Source organism: Schistocerca cancellata, chromosome 12, assembly GCF_023864275.1.
Source record: "Schistocerca cancellata isolate TAMUIC-IGC-003103 chromosome 12, iqSchCanc2.1, whole genome shotgun sequence".
Lineage (NCBI taxonomy): Eukaryota > Metazoa > Arthropoda > Insecta > Orthoptera > Acrididae > Schistocerca > Schistocerca cancellata.
The window spans coordinates 149,032,460-149,048,135 of NC_064637.1; the positions used below are offsets into that span (position 1 = coordinate 149,032,460).

Consider the following 15,676-nt stretch of genomic DNA (forward strand, 5'->3'; position numbering starts at 1 on the left):
TCTAACACGGAAAGTAAACGTTTCCGGACACATGTCCACATAACATACACTCCTGGAAATTGAAATAAGAACACCGTGAATTCATTGTCCCAGGAAGGGGAAACTTTATTGACACATTCCTGGGGTCAGATACATCACATGATCACACTGACAGAACCACAGGCACATAGACACAGGCAACAGAGCATGCACAATGTCGGCACTAGTACAGTGTATATCCACCTTTCGCAGCAATGCAGGCTGCTATTCTCCCATGGAGACGATCGTAGAGATGCTGGATGTAGTCCTGTGGAACGGCTTGCCATGCCATTTCCACCTGGCGCCTCAGTTGGACCAGCGTTCGTGCTGGACGTGCAGACCGCGTGAGACGACGCTTCATCCAGTCCCAAACATGCTCAATGGGGGACAGATCCGGAGATCTTGCTGGCCAGGGTAGTTGACTTACACCTTCTAGAGCACGTTGGGTGGCACGGGATACATGCGGACGTGCATTGTCCTGTTGGAACAGCAAGTTCCCTTGCCGGTCTAGAAATGGTAGAACGATGGGTTCGATGACGGTTTGGATATACCGTGCACTATTCAGTGTCCCCTCGACGATCACCAGTGGTGTACGGCCAGTGTAGGAGATCGCTCCCCACACCATGATGCCGGGTGTTGGCCCTGTGTGCCTCGGTCGTATGCAGTCCTGATTGTGGCGCTCACCTGCACGGCGCCAAACACGCATACGACCATCATTGGCACCAAGGCAGAAGCGACTCTCATCGCTGAAGACGACACGTCTCCATTCGTCCCTCCATTCACGCCTGTCGCGACACCACTGGAGGCGGGCTGCACGATCTTGGGGCGTGAGCGGAAGACGGCCTAACGGTGTGCGGGACCGTAGCCCAGCTTCATGGAGACAGTTGCGAATGGTCCTAGCCGATACCCCAGGAGCAACAGTGTCCATAATTTGCTGGGAAGTGGCGGTGCGGTCCCCTACGGCACTGCGTAGGATCCTACGGTCTTGGCGTGCATCCGTGCGTCGCTGCGGTCCGGTCCCAGGTCGACGGGCACGTGCACCTTCCGCCGACCACTACTGGCGACAACATCGATGTACTGTGGAGACCTCACGACCCACGTGTTGAGCAATTCGGCAGTACGTCCACCCGGCCTCCCGCATGCCCACTATACGCCCTCGCTCAAAGTCCGTCAACTGCACATACGGTTCACGTCCACGCTGTCGCGGCTTGCTACCAGTGTTAAAGACTGCGATGGAGCTCCGTATGCCACGGCAAACTGGCTGACACTGACGGCGGCGGTGCACAAATGCTGCGCAGCTAGCGCCATTCGACGGCCAACACCGCGGTTCCTGGTGTGTCCGCTGTGCCGTGCGTGTGATCATTGCTTGTACAGCCCTGTCGCAGTGTCCGGAGCAAGTATGGTGGGTCTGACACACCGGTGTCAATGTGTTCTTTTTTCCATTTCCAGGAGTGTATTTTCTTTCTTTATGTGTGAGGAATGTTTCCTGAAAGTTTGGCCGTACCTTTTTGTAACACCCTGTATACCCCAAAGTCTACCCGCAGAGTACCAATGCATTGATACTGAATCTACATCGTTCCCGGCCCCAAAGAGCAGATATCGTCATATGGGACAAAATCGAGCATAAAAAGGTGAGAGAAATAAGCAAATAGAAAGACAAATAATTTAATAATTAGTGTCATTTATTTATTTTGAAGGAATACATACAGTTATTTAGCTTTAATTATCCAGATACAGTGAGCTTCAGAGGCTTTGCTCCACCAAAAAGTGATACATTTGATGTTTACCTTGGGAAAAGAAGGTTTGTACTATCTGTGAAATGACACTCGTATCCTGATGCTTGGCACTTGTACTGACAAGAGGTAATCGCTGCTTCTGGAATCGGGTGCTGTGAAGTAGGAAGCCGGCTGTGTACGCTGTTAGTCACCCCACACGCAGGTGTTGATACGGATCGGGTCCTTCATGTAGTTCTCCCAGCACACGCACGTTTCTGGGGCCACACAATCCCCGTTGACACACCCATATTTGCACCTGGGCTCACATCTGACGGGAGCCTTTGCCTTCATCTCAGCTCGCGTTCTCGCGTCCCTGCACAGAAAGGAATGAGACTAAAATATGGGTACATATCAAGCACTAAAAGTAGCAGACAAGTTTTGTTTGTCTGGGTAACCAAATAACTGACAGTGGCCAGAGCAGAAAGGACTTAAAAATGCAAAGAGGAGTTCCTGGTATAGAGAAAGTTGTGAACGTCAAATACACTACTGGAAATGGAAAAAAGAACACATTGACACCGGTGTGTCAGACCCACCATACTTGCTCCGGACACTGCGAGAGGGCTGTACAAGCAATGATCACACGCGCGGCACAGCGGACACACCAGGAACCGCGGTGTTGGCCGTCGAATGGCGCTAGCTGCGCAGCATTTGTGCACCGCCGCCGTCAGTGTCAGCCAGTTTGCCGTGGCATACGGAGCTCCATCGCAGTCTTTAACACTGGTAGCATGCCGCGACAGCGTGGACGTGAACCGTATGTGCAGTTGACGGACTTTGAGCGAGGGCGTATAGTGGGCATGCGGGAGGCCGGGTGGACGTACCGCCGAATTGCTCAACACGTGGGGCGTGAGGTCTCCACAGTACATCGATGTTGTCGCCAGTGGTCGGCGGAAGGTGCACGTGCCCGTCGACCTGGGACCGGACCGCAGCGACGCACGGATGCACGCCAAGACCGTAGGATCCTACGCAGTGCCGTAGGGGACCGCACCGCCACTTCCCAGCAAATTAGGGACACTGTTGCTCCTGGGGTATCGGCGAGGACCATTCGCAACCGTCTCCATGAAGCTGGGCTACGGTCCCGCACACCGTTAGGCCGTCTTCCGCTCACGCCCCAATATCGTGCAGCCCGCCTCCAGTGGTGTCGCGACAGGCGTGAATGGAGGGACGAATGGAGACGTGTCGTCTTCAGCGATGAGAGTCGCTTCTGCCTAGGTGCCAATGATGGTCGTATGCGTGTTTGGCGCCGTGCAGGTGAGCGCCACAATCAGGACTGCATACGACCGAGGCACACAGGGCCAACACCCGGCATCATGGTGTGGGGAGCGATCTCCTACACTGGCCGTACACCACTGGTGATCGTCGAGGGGACACTGAATAGTGCACGGTACATCCAAACCGTCATCGAACCCATCGTTCTACCATTCCTAGACCGGCAAGGGAACTTGCTGTTCCAACAGGACAATGCACGTCCGCATGTATCCCGTGCCACCCTTCGTGCTCTAGAAGGTGTAAGTCAACTACCCTGGCCAGCAAGATCTCCGGATCTGTCCCCCATTGAGCATGTTTGGGACTGGATGAAGCGTCGTCTCACGCGGTCTGCACGTCCAGCACGAACGCTGGTCCAACTGAGGCGCCAGGTGGAAATGGCATGGCAAGCCGTTCCACAGGACTACATCCAGCATCTCTACGATCGTCTCCATGGGAGAATAGCAGCCTGCATTGCTGCGAAAGGTGGATATACACTGTACTAGTGCCGACATTGTGTATGCTCTGTTGCCTGTGCCTATGTGCCTGTGGTTCTGTCAGTGTGACCATGTGATGTATCTGACCCCAGGAATGTGTCAATAAAGTTTCCCCTTCCTGGGACAATGAATTCACAGTGTTCTTATTTCAATTTCCAGGAGTGTATAAATTTAAAGGTTGGATGATCCTTTCCTGAAACTGTTTGATTGAAGTATAGCCCTGTACTAGTGAGAGGAATGATCAAATGAAAACAATCGATTCACTTGGTTACTGGAAAATCATCGATTCATTCTGTTGTAGTTCAATGGATCAGTTGAATTATCCATTCATTCTTTTGAGTGATACCAGCCTATGGCAACAACAGAATGAAAACAAAAGATTGGGTGTATTTTCACGTAACAGTTAAATTATTCATTCATTCATTCCTTTATGTGAAGTCAGTCTACGGAAACAACCAAATGATAACAGTTGATTCTGTCAGATGGTGGAAAAAAATCAGCTTATTTGGTTTTGTTTAATGTTTTGATTGAATTTGATTGACTGTTTTGGTGATGGGCTGTAACGAATCCAGTTCGTCTTCAGATATCGTGTGAGTTACTGCACAGAAAAACTGGTTTGGTAGTTTTATAAAATTTTTGGAGGTAAGTTTTCAAAAATGTGCAATAATTATTGACACTAAGTAATTTATTAAATAAAAGAAACGTAGATCTTTATGTATTGCATCGTTTTTGCCTATGACTACAGTCCATTCTGTCGTTATATTGTGAATTCAAAGATGGCATGTCGGCTATACGCAATATGCGATATTTCGTAAAAGTCGCTTTGACTGTGCAAGTGCTGAGAACGAAGATTAGATTCTCGACTTATACAGACGGATGCTGCAAAACGAATCACAACTTTTCAAAACTTTCTTTTAAGGTTAATAACATTAACATGTTTGTTTTCGAAAAAAAATGTTTCTTTCTAGTATGGAGAAGTAATTCTTTTGAGACGTAATATATTTTATGTACATAAAAATTAGTTTATTCGCAATTTTACTTGATTCTCCACATTTTTACAACCCTATTCCATATTTCCCAACTGTTCCATATTAACCTGCAAGTGTAACTTTTCTTAACAAATTTTTTTGGTAGTAGGTTAATTTAAAGTCCATTAAAAGAAATAAAAAAAAAATTCAAAAACGTATCGCCAAATAGTTAAAGTATATGGTAAAGAGTGTTTGAGAGCTAAGAATGAGTGGAACTTGGAGATACATCTAGATAAGTAAATAGTATCCTGTAATATCCAAACTTCATCTAGAGAAACAGGCTGATCAACAAATGAACAACTGCATTTGAATGGCAGCCATTACCTGCTCTTCCAACTTGATGACAAAAATAGTGTCATCCGTCTCATTAAAGTTAATGTGTCTGATATAAAAATCTATTCCTACATTTGTATCTTATTACCAAATAAATTTCAGTTTCTCTCTTATGCACATTTCCATTTCAGTTTCTTTTTCTTATACAGGATGTCCCAGAAATGATGCGACAAACGTAGAGGGGTGTAGAGCATGTCTTGGGGAACAAATTGAGGGTAAGAAGAGTGTCCAGAGACGTCATCTACTGATGCTACAGAGGATCGACGGCCACCCCTTCAGCAGCCAATGTGACTTATTACATTGAAGGACCGTAGGCGGAACATCTCGCAATGTTGGTTGCTATCAGCTGATCGTGACTGGTTGCTACAATCGTCAGTGGAGAAGACGGAGCTAGCTAGTGCATAGATATGCCTTGTCTCCGATGAATGTGATACTCTGGTGCCTTGGTGGATGACAGTTTCGGACAAGGGCTTCCATCCACAGTATACCGAAGAACATGGAATCCTTAGCGGACTCCAGAAAACAACAAAAAGTGCGGATGGAAATCCTTGCCTGAAATCGTCGTCCACCAGGGTAACAGCACATTGCATTCGTTGGAGAAATAGCTTTTCTACACAGCAGCTAGCTCCATCTTTTCCATTGAAAATCATGGCAATCAATCGCTATCACCGAATAACGAACAACATTGCGAGATGTTCAGCCTACGGTCCATCAAGCTGGAGACACATTTGCTGTCGAAGGGCTTGCCTAGTGGTAGGCGCCAGCGCCTATAACGTCAATGCTCTGCAGCAGCGGAGGATGACGTTTCCAGACGCAGGTTCCTATTCTAGATTTGTTCCTTAAGACACCCACTGCAAGCCCTCGAAGTTCACAGCAACATTTCTGGGATACCATGTATACAGTTTAATTAAAACATATCTAATATCTACTAGTAGTACAAATTTATAGACACTAAACAAAAGTAAGATTCTTTAAAAAGTTCTTATTTCTTTTCTACTATCTTTTGATGGCTCACAGGATTTAAAAATGATGGAACAGCTCTGAAGCTTCATAATTTTGACAACCACTGACTTATCAATGGTAATGATCAGTCTGTACTCACTTGTAACCATCGCCGCAGTTACACCTGTTGTGACGATAGCATCCGCCTTTTGGACAGCCTCGAGGGCACCATGGCTTGCAGTTGAGCAGGTTACTCGTCGGCCGTGGATTCCGCAGCTTCCTGCAGCATGGAGGTACATGTTGCGTCTGAGGACATGTTTGCAACTTGCTGCTCTTTGTGTACACTGTCTGAGAAAGAAAAGGTGAGACACCCAGATGTGGAGAAATAAACAACATGAAACTTCACGCCCTGTGATGTTATTGCAATGTTTACAAAATCGAGTCAAATTTCCAAAGAGCTTGGGCGGACGTCCATTAATTATGTGAGCTGAAAGTGGGGTGAGGGGGGGGGGGCACTAGATCACATTTAAAAAGGGGGCAATGAAAATCTCATGTCAGTTTATTAATTCAGAGAATATACAGCAGCACTCCGTCTTCAGGCCACAAGTGGCCCATCGGGACCATCCGACCGCCGTATCATCCTCAGATGAAGACACGGATAGGAGGGGCGTGTGGTCAGCACACAGCTCTCCCGGTCGTTGCGATGGTTTTCTTTGCCTGGAGCCGCTACTACCCGGTCGAGTAGCTCCTCAATTGGCATCACGAGGCTGAGTGCACCCCCAGAGAATATACGGAAGGCCGGTAACGACAGGGTTGAATATTACCGAACTATTAGTTTAAGGGGTGGTTTAGTATCTTTTGGTTCAAAACATCGATTTTTTAAAAATTACCTTTTTGGGTCCATAAAAGTGTTTAGAACCCACACCTGAAACGGTTTTTCCGAATACGGAACGGAAATACACTGCTGGAAATTGAAATAAGAACACCGTGAATTCATTGTCCCAGGAAGGGGAAACTTTACTGACACATTCCTGGGGTCAGATACATCACATGATCACACTGACAGAACCACAGGCACATAGACACAGGCAACAGAGCATGCACAATGTCGGCACAAGTACAGTGTATATCCACCTTTCGCAGCAATGCAGGCTGCTATTCTCCCATGGAGACGATCGTAGAGATGCTGGATGTAGTCCTGTGGAACGGCTTGCCATGCCATTTCCACCTGGCGCCTCAGTTGGACCAGCGTTCGTGCTGGACGTGCAGACCGCGTGAGACGACGCTTCATCCAGTCCCAAACATGCTCAATGGGGGACAGATCCGGAGATCTTGCTGGCCAGGGTAGTTGACTTACACCTTCTAGAGCACGTTGGGTGGCACGGGATACATGCGGACGTGCATTGTCCTGTTGGAACAGCAAGTTCCCTTGCCGGTCTAGGAATGGTAGAACGATGGGTTCGATGACGGTTTGGATGTACCGTGCACTATTCAGTGTCCCCTCGACGATCACCAGTGGTGGACGGCCAGTGTAGGAGATCGCTCCCCACACCATGATGCCGGGTGTTGGCCCTGTGTGCCTCGGTCGTATGCAGTCCTGATTGTGGCGCTCACCTGCACGGCGCCAAACACGCATACGACCATCATTGGCACCAAGGCAGAAGCGACTCTCATCGCTGAAGACGACACGTCTCCATTCGTCCCTCCATTCACGCCTGTCGCGACACCACTAGAGGCGGGCTGCACGATGTTGGGGCGTGAGCGGAAGACGGCCTAACGGTGTGCGGGACCGTAGCCCAGCTTCATGGAGACGGTTGCGAATGGTCCTCGCCGATACCCCAGGAGCAACAGTGTCCCTAATTTGCTGGGAAGTGGCGGTGCGGTCCCCTACGGCACTGCGTAGGATCCTACGGTCTTGGCGTGCATCCGTGCGTCGCTGCGGTCCGGTCCCAGGTCGACGGGCACGTGCACCTTCCGCCGACCACTGGCGACAACATCGATGTACTGTGGAGACCTCACGCCCCACGTGTTGAGCAATTCGGCGGTACGTCCACCCGGCCTCCCGCATGCCCACTATACGCCCTCGCTCAAAGTCCGTCAAGTGCACATACGGTTCACGTCCACGCTGTCGCGGCATGCTACCAGTGTTAAAGACTGCGATGGAGCTCCGTATGCCACGGCAAACTGGCTGACACTGACGGCGGCGGTGCACCAATGCTGCGCAGCTAGCGCCATTCGACGGCCAACACCGCCGTTTCTGGTGTGTCCGCTGTGCCGTGCGTGTGATCATTGCTTGTACAGCCCTCTCGCAGTGTCCGGAGGAAGTATGGTGGGTCTGACACACCGGTGTCAATGTGTTCTTTTTTCCATTTCCAGGAGTGTATTTGTTATTCGCGGTTGAACAAAAAAATGCACCTTCCTGAAATCGGACTTTTTCACGCACCAGTATTTTTCGCGAATTTCGACTTTGTAACCGCGAAAAATTATTCTGTGTGCTTGCCCATGACTAAAGCTGATGAAGTGACCAAGGAGGTTACGACATACTATGGCTTGGCAATCAGACGGCATTCGGTGGAACAGATGAAGAAGGCAATTTGGGCAACGTATTTCCACAAGTGTTCGACGGATGACCACCCACAACACCGACGGCTGGGGAAACTAGCTGGGGCAAGTGGCGCATTGCAGAGGCTACCGGGCATCTGGACGAATATCAACACGACCAGCCGCTATCCAAAGAAGTTCAAAAAGTGATTCATCCGATCTACGAAGCCCTTTCGGAAGACGATTTATTGTACCGGTGCTTGGGAGGAAAGACACAAAATTCAAATGAAAGTTTGGACGCGTGTGTTTGGAAGTTAGCCCCCAAGCATTTGAATTTTGGTGCGAGGACTGTGGAGATTGCGACTTTCCTGGCAGCGAGCAGCGTCAACGAAGGGTAGTCAGCAATTCTGAAGACCATGACAACGATGGACGTCACCCTGGGACTCTATTCGACGCAGTTCGCCAATCATTCGGACGACCACCGGATTCAAGCGGCCGAAAACCGCTTGTCACCGGCCGTTCGAGCGGCTCTGGAGCAGCGCAGGATGGCCCAGATCGAGCAGAACGCCCTCTTTGAGGAAGAGGAAGGACTAGTTTCAAGGACCCGGAATAGCAGACTGAACGTAAGTTGCATAATATTGCATTTATATGTAGTCAAAACTGAACTTCAAACGTTTTTTTCTCGACATGATTTTTTTTTTATCGCGCGGTATGGTAACTTCAAATCTACTGAAGCGATTGGCATGATTCTTTGTTTCCTACGAAGCTAACTAAATTGTCTAGGAGTTGTAACACTTTTATTCCGATCCACCAACTATAAATATTTTTGCTTGGTCGACGAAAACGAAAAATCGATGAAAAAATCCTAATTTTTTTTCAAATAACCGCCATTTTTTTTGCTATGGTCCAAATAAATTAAGCGAGGTACAACTCCTAAAGAACCTTATATACTTCGCTAACGTCAACTCAACGTCAACTCTAACGTCAACCTGTGACATACCGCGCGTGGAGGTCTACATCGAAATTTTGTTTCGTTCCGACGGCACTTACGCCTTTGCTCTTCTACATTTCCGGTATCCTAAAATCAACTTGACTCGCTGTTTCGGCGATCCAACTGTTCGCCATCTTGAGGAAAATGCTGCTTCTGCTGATGAGTCCCGCTGAGAACTGACGCCAGGCTGATTTTTTTTCTTTATTGTAATTTCATTCCCCTGCCCCATATGGGCAGGGGAGGGCTGTCAGCAGCACAATCCGCCGCTCTTCAGCCGAGTGACACGACAACTAAAACACGAATAAAATAATACATACATAAGGAGATAAAAAGGGGAACATAAAACAAAGGGGAGAAAATGGAGGTAAAAATACACTGACACGTAGACGTTCATTGGGGACAGTTAAAAAAGTCACCAGAAAGTTAAAAAACACAGTTGGTGATTCTTTAAACACAGAGAAGACACTGGATGCGCATGCACAGGTTAAAGTTGGCCACAGTATTAAAAACACTCCGAAACAACACACTTAAAACCAACTTGGAGCACACACGACGAAGAATAAAACTACCAGGTGGGACCTGCCGAGGGAAAGGTCAGAGAGGATGGAAAAGGAGGGAAGAGCATGGGGCAGATGGGGAAGCGGCGGGATGAAGAGAGGAGGGGCAACCGTGGGTTCACGAAGAGGCAGGAGACACGTGGGGCGGGAGAGGAAAAGGGAAGACAGGGCAGGAGGGAGCGCAGAGACACTGAAAGAAGGCACAAGAGATGGAGGGGGAGTAGGAGGGGAAATCCGCTCAGAAGGAGGGAGGGGGGGGAGAGGGAGCCCTGAGGAGGAGGCAGGAAGAGGGGGTTACAGTTGGTAGGAAGGGGAGATGTCAGGGCGAAGCTCATCATCCAGGGGGGGTAGACGGTGGAAGTTGTGTTGGGAAAGGAGATGGAGGGTGTGGAGATGGAGAGAGGGAGGGACACAACGGTAAAGGCGCGGCAACTGGTTGGGAGTGGAGAGGAAGGGAGACACCAGGGCGTGAGGGGGATCAAGGCGGCGGACAATATATAGGGTGCGGATGTGTTCAAGGAAAAGGAGAAGGTGGGGGAAGGGGATGAGGTCATAGAGGATGCACGTGGGGGACGGAAGGCGGATGCGGAAGGCGAGGCGGAGTGCATGGCGTTCGAGGATTTGGAGGGCTGTATAGAACCGGGGAGGGGCGGAAATCCAAGCGATGCTGGCATAACAAAGGATGGGGCGGATCATGGATTTGTAGGTGTGGAGGACGGTGGATGGATGCAGACCCCACGTCCGCCCGGACAGGAGTTTCAGGAGGCGGAGGCGGTTGTGAGCTTTGTTTTGGATGGTTTGGAGATGGGGAGTCCCGGTGAGGTGGCGGTCGAGTGTGAGGCCAAGGTATTTGAGGGTAGGAGTGAGGTGGATAGGACGGCCATAAATGGTGAGGTAGAACGCCAAGCTGAAAAACGACGTCCTATATGGGCCACCGTTCAGTACACGGCGCATGCGCCGCCCATCATCACGGTTGCTGCCCTCCAAGACAGGGAGGTGGCGCCGCCCTTAGTGAAACACTGCTGGCAACGATATATCGCATTCAAGGCCGCACCGAAGAACGTTCAATATTGGTGCGAGATAATACGGGATTCCACGTCTTGCCAAGAGGAAACCCATTGTCTCTGTTGATTAAATTATCCGCGGATTTCAGTTAGGTCTCGCCCGACTAATTTTCACGATCTACCAGTCACAGACCCACAACTATACGCGAGTTAAACATTCGGTCGTTTCAGTGGTCTTCTTCGTAAGAAGTACTCGCCAAAAAAAAAAAAAAAAAAAAAAAAAAAAAAAAAAAAAAAAAAAAAAAAAAAAAAAAAAAACACGCCACGCGGAGTTGTTACTACGACCAGAAAGTTCACACGCTCATATCTCTCAAACTATTTAATTTAGAAACACCAAACTTTCATTAAAATGTTCGTAACTCCAGTCGCTTCAGTCACGATATGTGCGAACCGAAATTAGCTCACTATTTCCTCGTCTTACAGAGTATTTTTAAGGAGTGGTCTAACATCGTGTTACCCGTAGACCTCTCCCGAGGTACTCTCCTCTCTGCCCACTCCTCTTTTCGCGCGGGGACAGCTTAATTCTGATTGGCTGCTGAACTAAACGACCTATCAGAACGTTCCTTCCAGATAATTCTCGAGGCAAATCATATCTTATCCAATCACTAATTTGATAGTAATTAAAGTCAGCAAAACTTCAATTTCTTGTATTTGGTTTAATCAAAATAAACGAAGTGCGAAATATTCTTCAAATTGATAAATAAACTTATTCCGCCTCTAACTTCTTTCCTGTCTGCTTTTATACTAAAGCAAGCACACACAGACATACGTCACCTGAATTGTGCTTGCAACATAACTTTCCCACGGTTTGCTTGTACAAGGTTTTACACTACAGTCGATTAAAATTGCTACACCACGAAGATGACGTGCTACAGGCGCTAAATTTAACAGACAGGAAGAAGATCCTGTGATATGCAAATGATTAGCTTCTCGGAGCATTCACACAAGGTTGGCGCCGGTGGCGACACCTACAACGTGCTGACATGAGGAAAGTTTCCAACCGATTTCTCATACACAAACGGCAGTTGACCGGGGTTGCCTGGTGAAACGTTGCTGTGATGCCTCGTGTAAGCAGGAGAGATGCTTACCATCACGTTTCCGACTTTGATAAAGGTCGGATTGTAGCCTATCGCGATTACGGTTGATCGTATCGCGACATTGCTGCTCGCGTTGGTCGAGATCCAATGACTGTTAGCAGAATATGGAATCGGTCGGTTCAGGAGGGTAATACGGGACGCCGTGCTGGATCCCAACGGCCTCGTATCACTAACAGGCGAGATGACAGGCATCTTATCCGCATGGCTGTAACGGACCGTGCAGCCACGTCTCGATCCCTTAGTCAGCAGATGGGGATGTTTGCAAGACAACAACCATCTGCACGAACAGTTCGACGACGTTTGCAGTAGCATGGACTATCAGCTCGGAGACCGTGGCTGCGGTTACCCTTGACGCTGCATCACAGACAGGAGGGCTTGCGATGGTGTACTCAACGACGAACCTGGGTGCACGAATGGCAAAACGTCATATTTTGGGATGAATCCAGGTTATGTTTACAGCATGATGATGGCGCATACGTGTTTGGCGACATCACGGTGAACGTACACTGGATGCGTGTATTCGTCATCGCCATACTGGCGTGCCACCCGGCGTGATGGTATGGGGTGCCATTGGTTACACGTCTCGGTCCCCTCTTGTTCGCATCGACGGCACTTTGAACAGTGAACACACATTTCAGGTGTGTTACGACCCGTGGCTCTCCCTTTCATCCGATCCCTGCGAAACCCTACATTTCGGCAGGATAATGCACGACCGCATGTTGCAGGTCCTGTACGGGCCTTTCTGGATACGGAAAATGTTCGACTGCTTTCCTGGCCAGCACATTCTCCAGATCTCTCACCAGTTGAAAACGTCTGGTCAATGGTGGCCGAGCAACTGGCTCGTCACAATACGCCAGTCACTACTCTTGATGAACTGTGGTATCGTGTTGAAGCTGCAGGGGCAGCTGTACCTGTACACGCCATCCAAGCTCTGTTTGGCTCAATGCCCAGGCGTATCAAGGCCGTTATTACGGCCTGAGGTGGTTGTTGTGGGTACAGTTTTCTCAGGATCTATGCACCCAAATTGTTCATGTCAGTTCTAGTATAATATATTTGTCCAACGAGTACCCGTTTATCATCTGCATTTCTTCTTGGTGTAGCAATTTTAATGGCCAGTAGTGTACGAATACACACCCTCAATCATTCTCAAGCACTCACATGGCAAAATATAATCAAATAATAATTTTGATCGATTTTTGTATTACGTAATGCACAGTGACTATTGTTTTAAAAAGAAGATTTATAATTAATTGATTTTTATGCACTGATAACTTTGGAATGGCTTCAAATGATAATGAAAGTCAATCTATTATTGTTCCTAACTTGGTTTTAATAAATAAGCGTAGGTTTTAGGAGTTTTAGGCAATTCTCTTTATCTCCAGAACTATAATAAATAAAAATCTGAAATTTTGACAGCATCATTCCATTATTAAAAAAAGGTTGTGTACCAAATTTTAACAAAGTTGGATAATAACTAATATGGATTATTTAGATTCGTAGTGGGAAATAAACTTCGTATCGACTGAATGTTACGCTATGCAGTTTTCGTGGCATGCAGCGTCAGCTGTGCTATGAGCAAAGCCATGAAAAAATAAAATAAAATAATGAAAATAAATAAAAATATAGCCATCCTGCAGCCACCGTACAAGGCGGCTGCATGCCTCACTGCAACTAGTGTCATCTCGTAATAACTTGCTGCGTTACAAGGTGGTCAACTGAAGAGCCGAAACTGGTAGCCACACAATCAATGACATCAGAAGAACGGCTGTAGCTGTTTCACTTTCTTGTTGTTGTTGTTGTGGTCTTCAGTCCCGAGACTGGTTTGATGCAGCTCTCCATGCAACCCTATCCTGTGCAAGTATCTTCATCTCCCAGTACCTACTGCAACCTACATCCTTCTGAATCTGCTTAGTGTATTCATCTCTTGGTATCCCCCTACGATTTTTACCCTCCACGCTGCCCTCCAATGCTAAATTGGTGATCCCTTGATGCCTCAGAACATGTCCTACCAACCGATCCCTTCTTCTTGTCAAGCTGTGCCACAAACGTCTCTTCTCCCCAATCCTTTTCAATACTTCCTCATTAGTTATGTGATCTACCCATCTAATCTTCAGCATTCTTCGATAGCACCACATTTCGAAAGCTTCTATTCTCTTCTTGTCCAAACTATTTGCCGTCCATGCTTCACTTCCATACATGGCTACACTCCATACAACTACTTTCAGAAATGACTTCCCGACACTTAAATCTATACTCGATGTTAACAAATTTCTCTTCTTCAGAAACGCTTTCCTTGCCATTGCCAGTCTACATTTTATATCCTCTCTACTTCGACCATCATCAGTTATTTTGCTCCCCAAATAGCAAAACTTTACTACTTTAAGTGTCTCATTTCCTAATCTAATACCCTCAACATCACCCGACTTAATTCGACTACATTCTATTATCCTCGTTTTGCTTTTGTTGATGTTCATCTTATATCCTCCCTTCAAGACACCATCCATTCCGTTCAACTGCTCTTCCAAGTCTTTTGCTGTCTCTGACAGAATTACAGTGTCATCGGCGAACCTCAAAGTTTTTATTCCTTCTCCATGGATTTTAATACCTACTCCGAATGTTTCTTTTGTTTCCTTTACTGCTTGCTCAATATACAGATTGAATAGCATCGGGGAGAGGCTACAACCCTGTCTTACTCCCTTCCCAACCACTGCTTCCCTTTCATGTCCCTCGACTCTTATAACTGCCATCTGGTTTCTGTACAAATTGTAAATAGCCTTTCGCTCCCTATATTTCACCCCTGCCACCTTTAGAATTTGAAAGAGATTATTCCAGTCAACATTGTCAAAAGCTTTCTCTAAGTCTACAAATGCTATAAACGTAGGTTTGCCTTTCCTTAATCTTTCTTCTAAGATAAGTCGTAAGGTCAGTATTGCCTCACGTGTTCCAGTATTTCTACGGAATGCAAACTGATCTTCCCCGAGGTCGGCTTCTACTTCATTTTCTTACAGTTTGTAAAAGCTGTGGAATTCAGTCCGAAGAAAAGAAAACGTGAAACAGAGCCCTACCACTGCCGTGACGTACCCGTTTTCGTCGTAGCAGTCGATCGTACCGCTGACTGCAGGTCCAGGTACACCCCAGCCCGCTCTTTGAGCCGCGGCGCAGGCAGCCATGACGACGACGACGTAGACTACCAGCGACGACATGACGGCGAGTTCCAGTTCTGCTCAGCCGACTGATGTCGAACCTCTGAAACGAGAGGACAATGTGAGGCTTCTTTTATGCGGTGCGAAAGCGTTGACTAACGCCGGTTCCTCGAACTGAGCGGATACCGCAGATATAAACGTTTCTGCCCACACAACCCATCCTCCTGTCTGAGTTATCTACCGCAGCTCGCGGCCAGAACGAGGAAGTTCCGCACAGTCGCGGACCGAACGAAGTTCGTAGTGAAATATCGGAACAGGTAGTCGCTCACACGGAAGAGTTGCCGCTACCGGTACTATGCGGCAATAGCTCCGTATCCATTCATTTTCCTTCTGCGATTGTCCTGCGGAAATTGGGCCGTCGTCTACCTGTTGTTATTTTCCTTCTTCG

At 47.8% G+C, this 15,676-nt stretch overlaps 1 protein-coding gene across 1 annotated transcript; it reads right to left on the reverse strand.

Annotated features, from left to right (window-relative positions):
- Window positions 1–1,703: 1,703 nt before the first annotated feature.
- On the reverse strand, window positions 1,704–15,320 carry LOC126109748 (epidermal growth factor-like protein). Its single transcript, XM_049914800.1, has 3 exons — window positions 15,167–15,320; window positions 5,996–6,115; window positions 1,704–2,106 (listed from the first exon to the last, which is right to left on the reverse strand). Exons 1-3 carry the CDS (start codon window positions 15,286–15,288, stop codon window positions 1,938–1,940), a joined length of 411 nt encoding a protein of 136 aa, XP_049770757.1. The 5' UTR covers window positions 15,289–15,320; the 3' UTR covers window positions 1,704–1,937.
- Window positions 15,321–15,676: the final 356 nt, after the last annotated feature.

Coding starts and splice junctions, on each gene's coding strand:
- LOC126109748 (XM_049914800.1), bottom strand. CDS start 15,288: ATGTCGTCGCTGGTAGTCTACGTCGTCGTCGTCATGGCTGCCTGCGCC. Junction 6,116..15,166: donor GACTGCTACGACGAAAACGG/GTACGTCACGGC, acceptor TCCATGCTGCAG/GAAGCTGCGGAATCCACGGC. Junction 2,107..5,995: donor AACTGCGGCGATGGTTACAA/GTGAGTACAGAC, acceptor CTTTCTGTGCAG/GGACGCGAGAACGCGAGCTG.